The 11002-nt window shown below is 34.9% G+C and overlaps 1 protein-coding gene across 1 annotated transcript in view; it reads right to left on the bottom strand.

Moving 5' to 3' along the window:
- Positions 1-2981: 2981 nt before the first annotated feature.
- Positions 2982-11002, bottom strand: part of fkbp1ab (FKBP prolyl isomerase 1Ab) — an 11195-nt gene continuing 3174 nt past the window's right edge. Inside the window, exons 3-5 of the mRNA XM_030139176.1 lie at positions 10898-11002; positions 8302-8460; positions 2982-4356 (exon numbers count right to left, since the gene is read on the bottom strand). The exon at positions 10898-11002 is cut by the window's right edge and continues 8 nt beyond it. Coding sequence (XP_029995036.1) covers positions 8332-8460; positions 10898-11002 — 234 coding nt within the window. The 3' untranslated portion in view covers positions 2982-4356; positions 8302-8331. The remainder of the gene's footprint in view (positions 4357-8301; positions 8461-10897) is intronic.

Consider the following 11002-nt stretch of genomic DNA (forward strand, 5'->3'; position numbering starts at 1 on the left):
AACCCTAGCCGCCGTTTAACTTTTATTTGTGTTATGAATTTTTTGTTTGTTTGTTTGTTTAATCTCTTCGATACCCTTTGTACCCCTTCCTATTCTGATCTGTAAAAGAACGTACGCCATGATTGTTTTGTACATTAAACTTGATGATAATAAAAAACAAAAAAAAATTAAGATACATGATTTTATTGTGCTACACTTCTTAACCTGTTCATTCTTCTGGGTAAATGTCATATACAAAGCATCCCCATCATTTCAATTATTTTTAATTGCTCTGGAAATTCATTTTGAGTCTCTAAATCGTGTCAAATTTCATAAAAAAAAAACAAACAAAAAAAATCTTCAGTTTTACAATTACCTTGAGTAAACTTGTCTGCCACTTCACATTGTAATATTATTTTTCTTTCCTTTTCTAACTGTACGTTTATTCTCATAGTTTTTATGTCTTCTTGTTATTAGTTTATGGTTATTGTGTCTCGGAATGTCTGATGTTTTGTATATTCTTGTTATATTCATATTTTTTGTTCTATCGTTGAATAATTCTTGAATGAAAAAACAAATTGCGCTGCTTCTTTGAATGTTTTTTTTTTCTTTTTATTGCTTACTGATGGAGATTCTGAAGTACCAACACCACACTGAAAAGCACATAAAGCCCTACTGAAAGTACTATTAAACCTTATTTGATTTAATTAAATAAATAAATAAAAACTATGTCCTACTCTATTTTCTCCATTCATAGATTGGTTGTTTATAAAACTTCTGAAAACAGCAAAAACTCTTTGCATAGTTACCCACAAGTCAGTATGATATCTTCACAACATTTTAGTTAAAATGTCTTGAATAATTTGTGTCAACTTCACTTAAACACCTTAAATAAACACTTACAGTTTTTCTCAGTCGCTTTGGTACATTTCTTGAATCACCCTCAACATTTGCAAAACAGTAAGTGCATTTCTAAAACAATTTGTACAAATAGCAAAACACCATGGATTACCTGCAAAAGCCAGTCTCTTGCTCAAAAAAAAAAAAAAAAAAGAAAGAAAGAAAATATCTTTGTCAATGAACATGTCAGTGCCATCAGAATGACAAGTCCTAGTGTCATTGTGTTTGGATAAAACAGTCCAAATGCTTACGTAGTCATGTTGTCACTATACCAGTGTACTCTGGAGGGATGTTCTGATGTAAACTATGGCTAAAGTTTTGATGACAGTTACTGTAAATTATAAGTTACACCTTAGTGTATGTGGGAGATTGATTGCAAGAGACTGGACAAGATTCACATTTATGCTCTTACTGTTTGTACTGTAATTTGTTGACAGACCATGTCATTGCGATACAGGAAGGAAAAGACAGCACTGTATAGCACAAAGAAAAAAACAAAAAAACAAATTAGAAATGTGAACAGTCTCCTTCGGGAAAACTGTCCATGCAGTGGTGTAGGAATTCCAGTGTAGTCTTCCTACACCTCCTGACGTTCCGGTTTGATGGGCCGCAAATTCTCCTCCACTTCACAACGAATATGTTCTCTTCGTTAGAGAAAGTCAAGATTCACCTGGGAGCAATTTAACAATTCAGGACAGATTAAAAAAAAAAAAAAGTCTTATAGAAATGTATAGAAATATGCTTAACATATTATGACAACTTGTTCAACTATTTTCCATGTCAAGACTTATGTGATGACCTAATGCCTAAATGTTGTTGGGGGTGAGATTATTCAACAGAGACCCATTGTAATACATTTGGATCAACATAAGCAATTGATAATGCTGGAAACAGCAAAGAATTGTGCATAATCATTTGCATGGATGTACCAAAGCATTTGCAACTTGTTCAAAGAAATGAGAAACTGCTTTTTTGATGAACAACTAACACAATGATGTGAAAACTGTAGTTTTGAGAATTTCAATTCTGATCTGAGAAATGTACCAAAGCGACTGAGAAAAACTGTAAATGAACATCATTATCACAAGAATTATTTTCAAGTAAACTGCTGGGTAGTTATATCTTAATGTCCTATTTTGTTGATCTGTCATATGTTTTGACTAAAAACCTTAATTTGTAAAGCTGTCCGATAAATGTATATTTGATCAAAAAGTATGATATTTCCCTTTGAAATGTAGTAGAAAGTAAAATACTCAAACTACTGTGGAATCAAACTGAGGTCAAGAATATTAGCAACTGTGAGAAGAAAATACAACTGAACTTTTTAATAGATAAAAATAATTTGTACACACAACTTTTTTTTCATCCATGTGGTCCATCCAGGTCCAAATCTTTTTCACAAAAATTTGACCCAATTAAGTACCAGTTATCTGCAGACAAAAGGCAAATTCATAAATATACCATTTTCAGAAAAACCTAAATAGATAACAAAGCCTTTTCCATGAAGACATCCAGTGATTTATTTAATCTTGAAAACAATCTGTCAAACTGACAAAAAGTCTGACTGTATCCATGGACTGAATATTGTTGTGTAATTGATAAATGACAACACTTTTTTTCCTTTTTTTTAAAAAACGGAATCAAAGCGTAACACCTTTTAATTCCACTGGCTATATCTTCTGCATTTGAAAAACTTTAGAGTTGTCATTATTTTAATCAGAATAAATCAAAACGTAATACTGATATAGTGATGTTTTTTGTTGAAACTAATGTTTATCTATCATACACTTTATCTATTAAGAAATTGTAATGTCAATTCTTACAAAAAATAGGCCTATATGCAGTTTGTATCATAAATATTATAAACAATCACAGGACAAAACATTTTGAAAGCTTAGTAGTTGCTTCGTATTGTGTACCCAGATAGGGTGACTATATAACAGTGCCAAGCCAATGTCAAATTATTTTAAGAAACATAAGTGGGTTTCACAACTCAGTGCAGCTACGACCCATTTCAGCTAAAAATTCAGTGAAGCATTCCCACAAATAATTTTTTTTCCCCCCAGAACACTGAAAATCAAGTAGGAAGAAATCTACTGACGACAGGTGGAGAGCACTTCATTTATTTTAAATATATCATCATCATCATCATTGGTTTAGCCTGCAAACACTAACATATCAGCACATAACTACACAGTACAGAGGTGGACTGCTGAAACACCGGTTGCAGCTTCGCCAATATGTAACATCGACAGCAATGGTCAATATCTGACAGCCAGGCCAGCATATTACTTGTCTTCATTTAAACTCCATTTAAAACTATTTATCTGTGATACAAAAACTACTGAGATGCCTGTGTGTCAGCATTTTTCTACCATAACACAGACTCCAGGTAGGCAGAGTGGTACTTCACTGACACACACCGAAAAAAAAGAAAAAAAGAAGAAAAAAAAACCCACACAAGCTATCTTAATATGTTTTACACTAGCTTTGTTGATTCTTAGAGATAGAAAGTTGGCATCTGAAAAATACATAATTGAAGTTGTTACACAAAATAAGATGGGAGGAGGTCACAATCTGATTGATTCCTCAACCCCATTTTTGTAAATTTCAAGCATTTCCCTTTTTCTAAGAAAAGAATAACCAACTCCAATTGATATGCATCGCTGTGAATCCTATCTTTGCACTTGTTCAACCTGTGTATGGCTTTAAATGGGGTTTAAAGACTTGGCATGATGAAAGGCAATAATAAATCAGATGCAAAGCCTCCAACATGTACATACTAAGATTTCCAACAGGCCCAGAACATGCAAAAAAGGGCAAAGTAGTAACTGTGTGTGGCGAGAATATTTGAGGCACACGTTAGAACTGTGATTGATTCTCCAATTATCGCTCCTCAGCTCACACTAGACTTCACAATTTAAATAAAGATTTATGGTGCAAACTAGGTTCCTGTGTTTATTCCCATGTCCTGACACTTTAGTAAATCTATGCCTTTTCCTCTTTCATTAAAAACTCATTTCATTTGTCATCATTTTCCGTCTTAGGTGGTGTGCTTTTCATTTGTATACTTTTTTCCCCTTATAATATAACATAATGTAAGCGCCGGCCTTCAAACATTATAATACTCATATGCATTGACTCTTGAATGTCACTGCTAGTGGTTCATTGGTATTTTGTACTTGTCAGCGTAACCATGCACAACCAACACTTGTAAAAACACAAAAAGTAAAGCGCATTTCAAAAAATTCAAGATTAAGAACATGGAGGTTTGTGAGGTTATGGCCCATAGTTTTTAGGAAGAAGAATATGATGGAAAAGTATAAATAATTGGGTCACAGAGACAAAATAACACAAACTGTAATAGTTTGATAAAATAATGACCATAAACTTATTGAAACTATAGACTCAAGCCTCTTATAGAATGGAGTGCAGACTCTCCTAGCTTCTCTCCAAGTCACCCAGGTAGGAAGTCACCTGTGAAGACAAGATGCAAGAAGACTCAGCATAGAAATAAATAACAGCATGTTTCAAGTGCACCTCACCCATCCCCCGCAGAAGGGTTAAATCACACAGCTACTTTTACTCTCAGCTATCGAATTTGACCTCATGAGTCTAATGAGAGAGAGGCTTGATCTGTCTGTGATCTGAATCCACTAATGAGACTTTTTGGAATTCAGCCCACTGGTAATCTCACCAAAAAAGGTGGAGGGGTTTTTTTTTTGTTTTGTTTTTTTTTATCAAAGATATTACTGTCCTCTGAAGCTCTAAAAGGGTACAACTAAGATTTAGATATAATGAAATGGAAATGAATTGAAAAGGGTTGGCACAAAACAGAGGGAACAGTAGCATAGGTAATGGCACCAACATTTGCCTGGTTTGTTCTGCAGACAAAATACAACTCTGGGGCATTTTGGAACAACTTTGAACAATTTGGAAACAGTCAATAACACCCACACAAAAAACTATACTACATTTAAATTACAAAAAAAAAAAAATGCTTATTGTTTGTATTCATTTATCAAGGTAACAATATTTAACATAAAAAGGTTGAAAAACAATATTAAGACCTAATCCCAATTCACCCCTTAGCCCTCCCCCTTGCACTTGGCACTACCCCTTGAAACAGAATTGCAAGGGGTAGGGGTAAAACATTTCCTTATGAAATGGGACAACCCTGCCAGACCTGTTACATAATCAGCAGTCATCCATGCCACAACAAATAGATGTGAAAACTTTGTTTCTGAAAGAATTCACCATGCCGACAGCAGCTGTAACTGTCTGTTGCATTTTTGCGGCTATAAACCACAAACTGCAGAAATGGGGTCTATAACACATTGAAACAGCATTAAATGGGTGATCAAATGATTAAGTTGTTTACAAAGAAAATATGTACATTTGTGTGTTTCTTTCATCACACTGCTGCACTTTTTGGGCTGCGTTTGCCTCCATGTTGCCGATGATTCAGATAGAATTATGGGAGATTTCTCATACCCCTCCTTTTGTAGTGTAGTTTTGAGGGCCAAACAGCCCTCCCCCTTAGCCTTTCCCCTCTGACTCATCAAGAATCGGGACACCCCTACCAAGGTTATAATAGTTTTGGATTTTTCATCATAGTTTAGTTTTATTTAGTTTTGACTTGTTTTTTCTCTAATTCAGTTAGTTTTAACTAGTTTTTAGAGCAGGTTTGCTAGTTTTTATTAATTGCTGTTATTTTCTAAATGCTTAGTTTGAGTTTAGTTATAGTTTTTTTTAAATATCTTTTATCTTCTTCGCCGTCGAATTCAAATAAATCCCAGACAGGACTCTGCTGATTTCTCCCAACTTTAGTCTCCATGTTTCCAGGTAGAGTGGGGACCAGAAGACGACTCTAAACGACAAGTGATGAGAAGTGACAGACCATTAAATGTCATATGGTGCCAACAGTTAAAATTATTTGAGGGAAATAAATCGCTTTCGTATCAATCCGACACTGACACTGACAAAGACGAAAATAAAGGGAATTTTATCCATAATTTTTATATGTTTTAGTTAGCTTTATAAACACAAAATACAGTTTCAGTTAGTTATCATTTTTTCTTTTAATTATGCTTTTTATTTATTTCAGTTAACGAAAATGTTTTTTCAATTCTAGTTTTTATTTATTTCAGTTAACAAAAATGTTTTTTCAATTCTAGTTTTCGTCATTTCATTAGTTTTCATTAACAATAATAACCTTGACCCCTACCCTTTCACGTGAATATGCAAAATGGAGGGGTAGGGGTGAATTGGGATTCAGCCTAAATGTAACCTTTTCAAGATTAGTCAATAAGGTACGCAATTACACTGATAAACACAACTTATGAAACTACTCAACGATGATTTTGCTACTGGAAGAAAAATACCTGATTTTACTAGATGTTTCATAAATTATTCGACCTGAATCATTGACATTGATTCCATTTCTGAAATCAGAATTTCTTCAGAACCTCAAGATTTTGAGCAACCTACAAGTCAGTTTATCCCTATTAGTAGCATATCACAGTAGTGCTTTGGTAGTTTAGTAAGGTGATGAAAATTTAGATGGTGGTCAATATCTGAAAGAAAAATGTGGTGCCGTCAAAGTGATGCAAATCTGAAAGCGACAAATTTTATCAGACCCCGGACTGGAGAACTCATTGGTGATCCCATAGTCCCCTCAAAGGTCAACTCTATAGGATTAACAGTTTACAATTCACTGTGGAGGTGCAGAATTTTCTGGGCTCCACAGAACCTCAAATGCTGATCAACTAGTTGAGGACATGATAAAAGCATATGAACATGAATATGAGCTGCAGAATGATTAACATGGTGAACGATTTCATCCAGATATTTATGAAATGGAAACCAGGTACAAAGGGACTTCAACGCAAACACGATGGTGATTAATGTTGATTCATACAGTGGGAAACTGTCAAAACCCACAGGAACAAGACACACTGTCTGGAACACTGTGGAACAATTTACAGCCAGTCTGATGGACACTGATACGGAGGTTTAATGTTCACTGGTTTTCATGTTCACATTTAGAAGGAAATTTGACCAGTTTAGCACATCGTTAGCCTCATAGCATAACTGCTAAAAGTCATATATTTGACCAAATTGTGATATCTGTAAAAACTTTACTCTCCTAACACTGCTGATTCACTATTCACCACTGGCTATGACCTGAAAAATATGACTTAGGCAATGATGCTATGAGGCTAATGACACATTACCTTCAAACTGTGAATAAAAGATGATAAAAGATGCTAATGTGAGACTGTAAAATTAGTGTCCGCATAACTCCTGGCAGACTGGAATGATTCTGATTTCAGATTTAGAATCAGCAAATCTGTTTTTCTTCCAGCAGTAGATGAAAAGATTTTTGTTGTTGTCCAGTGTTTCCTTCCAAGTAGCCCTGATTGTATCAATAGGTGCATTTCCAATCAGATGTTTTATTCACATTTACAATTTGTATGAAAAGGGAATTCTGAAATTTTTTTTTTACAAATATTACAAAAAGTTAAGTATAGAAAAGGTGAAAGGTTGGGAAAAAAAAAAAAAAAACATATGAAAAGCTGTAGTAGCAAATGCCTGTGATTCAGTTTGGGAGACCTAAGTTAAAGTCTGCTTTACGTTTTTGACTAATATAGACCACCTCATATATCCATCAGCTCCTAAATCAGCAGCTCAGGTTGTATGTTATGAAAGCACAGTCTAACTCAACACTTAAATACTTGCATAACCATAATACTTGGAGAAACACATCATTTCACATTCACTTTTGTAGATTTTTTTGACAATTCAGTTAATATATGAAATATATTTGCATGGAGATTTGCCTAATATAATAATTAATGCTATTTTCCTTAGAACAAAATTCATCCCGATTAAATAATTTGCCGCAATGTTTGGTTTATTCTTTTGTCACAGAGAGTGCTAGAAGCTACATGAAATGAATTCCATTTAATATTTATGATCATTCAACTGATCATAGTTATTACCTAATGAGTGAATTAGCAACTATTTTAATAATCAATTCACTGATGTGAGCAGTTCTTAAGAGAAAAGGTCAGAATGCTGTCATTGAAGATTCACACTGCACTTACATATTTTGTGAAATTTCCCCACAATGAAATAAAGTCTTATCTTATCTTATCTTATCTTATCTTATCTTATCTTATCTTATCTTATCTTATCTTATCTTATCTTAACATACAATTGAACATTTGTTGCTTTACTCATCTCTCACACTAAAATAAACATCTTTGGACATAACAAGACATGACAGATATGTGCTTTGAGTAACACTGAACAACATTTTTCAGTGGTTTATAGATGAAACTGTACATTTGTGATTTGTAGCTGAATCATGCTAATTCGCAGAGGCCACGTGGTTGAAGTTTGTTGCAGATTACTTACACAAAACAAATCACACCCTGCTGATGTGTTTCATTCCAAACTCAGCAGCTCAACGTCAAAGATGAGGGTGGCATTAGGAGGGATGATGCCGGGGTGGCCTTTATTTCCATAAGCGAAGTCAGGTGAGCAGGTCAGCTTGGCCCTCTGACCGACACTCATCTGAAACATTAGTGAAGCAGAGGGTCAAACAGGGGTCATGTGAAATATCTTGTCGAGACACACTTGATTGGATCATAATGTACTTTGAGCAGTCTAAGATGGAAATTAAATAAGTGGGGACAGTAAGACCGGCTCTCAGGAGAGTAATAGGGGAACCTGGAATCTAAATTATACATGCTGCATAATTCAAACACTGCAGATGTCTTTACTGCTTGCACACATTTTTTGCATTTCTTTCCTCTTATTCACTGTTGACCTTTAAGGCACTTTATTCAGTAGTTAAAACACCTGCAGATTGCGAATGTACAGGACATTACGCTCTGGCCTCATGAATCTAGAGGACCTTCAGAGAGACAGCGCCATTGAGTGGCTGCCTCATCTGAATGCTGCAGGACTGACTGTGTGAGATATAGAAGTGCCTTGGCCCACAGCTCGCAGCGTTAATGGAAGCCTTGGTGAGGGGACGTTCAATAATGGAACCATGTCAATATCATACATTCTTGCAGATGAATTACCTACCTATTACACAGTAAATTTCATGGGCTTTTTTCTCTCAGGTGATGAAGCCCATTTAGTACAATTTAGTTTCACATGTTTTCTCTATAGCAGAAGTCTCATACATGCGGCCTGGGGGCCAACTCCGGCCCGCTAAAGGGTCCAATCTGGCCCCTGGGATGAATTTGTGAAATGCAAAAATTGCACTGAAGACATTAATCATTTTAGTTCAGGTTCCACATACAAACATATTTAATCTCAAGTGGGTCAGATCTGTAAAATACTGTCATAATAACCTATAAATACTCATAACTCCAAATTTTTACCTTTGTAACAATTCATTTTCATTTCATAACACTTTACTGTAACAATAAAACAAACTATCGTTTCACAAAAACGTGAATAACCTGAACAAAAATGAATGTTTTGAAATGTCTGAAGTGCAAGTTTACCAGTATTCTGCCTATTATTAAATGTTTTGTGCATTTGTTGATCCGCTGTGATCTTTAAGTTGTAATTTACATGTGCAAATGATAAACTGAGACATGATATTGCTAAAATTACACTTAGTTTTCTTATGAAATTTTAGTTTGTTCATGTTATTTACATTTTTTAAAGGATAGTTGGTAGATGTAAACATTTGCATCACGAAATTTTACTTTTTTCACTCTAAAACATAGAGGAAAGTTTGGAGTTAACATTATTTCTATATTATTATGTTATTATTTCACTGGTTTGGCCAACTTCAGATCAAATTTGGCTTAATGGGCCCCTGAACTAAAACGAGTTTGACACCCCTGATCTAGGGTCTGCCTGTATTAACATGTTCTACTCATGAACAGAAATCACAAATAAAGTATTTAGATTCATGGATGATGTAAATATGCAGTAGGTTTTACTTCTAGGGCTGTAAGGAATGATTTTATTTATTTCATTATTTTCTGATTATTTGATTATTTGTCTTGTTTATTCCAGGATGCAACATATCAGCAATACATTGGTATTGGTCAGTATTGGCATGTAAGATTTCTTTCGTACATCATTTTGTCTGAGTCATTTTAAAAGTATCTCACAGGCTGAAAAAGTGTGTTCACCCCCAGTTTAGATGATCTTGGGACGTTGCATGTCTGAGGAAGGTCTTGATTCTTTTGGGAATGTGATGTTTACTCCTGTGGATGGTGCCCTGAGGCTCTCCTATCTCTTGTATTGGAGGGGGTCTACTGCGCATGCGCCATTTATAACGTGACTCTATGGTAAAGGGAGAGCCTTGAGCACGTTTTTTTGCACCCCAACAGGAAACACGTCACTTGACTCCTCTCTAAATGACCAAAAATATTTTTAAACTACCCTTGAATGCACATTATACAAAGTACCCATGGGCTGTATCATGTATGGCTCGTTTATTTAAATATTCATGTTTTTGTAAATTATTTTATGTTATTTGCTGTCGTCTTCTTCTTCATGTGAGGCAGGTGGGGTGGCACCCTACCGCCCTCTATTGACAAACTGCAACTGAGTAAGACTGGCTTTTTTGGATAAAATCTTATTAGGAGTGAATACATTATTATAGTGTGTGTAATTCTAGTTGCCCAATGTTCCATAAGTGTATATAATCAGGTATTTATGTAGTTTTAACTGGCTAAATAGCACCGTCTTTTAGAAGTAGTCATTAAGTACCACTGACAGTCTTCATACTGGATCATTCTATGGGATGTGCACAATGAGGGCTGCCCAGTACAACATATAAATATGTAACTACATCTTATTTAGAATGTGTTTGTACCTCATTGGACTGATTATTTGTTTGCTATTAATCCCTGGTTATCCCGTAATTTCTAATATTTCTACATTATTAATATCATCCTTGTTAGCTGATACAATATCCCTTGTAACATGATGTTTGTGATATAATGTATGTGATATTTTTCTTCAGAGTTCATACCTGCACTACGCCCTCTTCCCAGCCTCGGATCACCTCCTGTTTGCCAATCTTGAACCGGAAAGGCTTGTCCCTGTCACGGGATGAGTCAAATTTACGTCCGTCTGT

This window comes from Sphaeramia orbicularis, chromosome 7 (assembly GCF_902148855.1).
Source record: "Sphaeramia orbicularis chromosome 7, fSphaOr1.1, whole genome shotgun sequence".
Taxonomy (NCBI): domain Eukaryota; kingdom Metazoa; phylum Chordata; class Actinopteri; order Kurtiformes; family Apogonidae; genus Sphaeramia; species Sphaeramia orbicularis.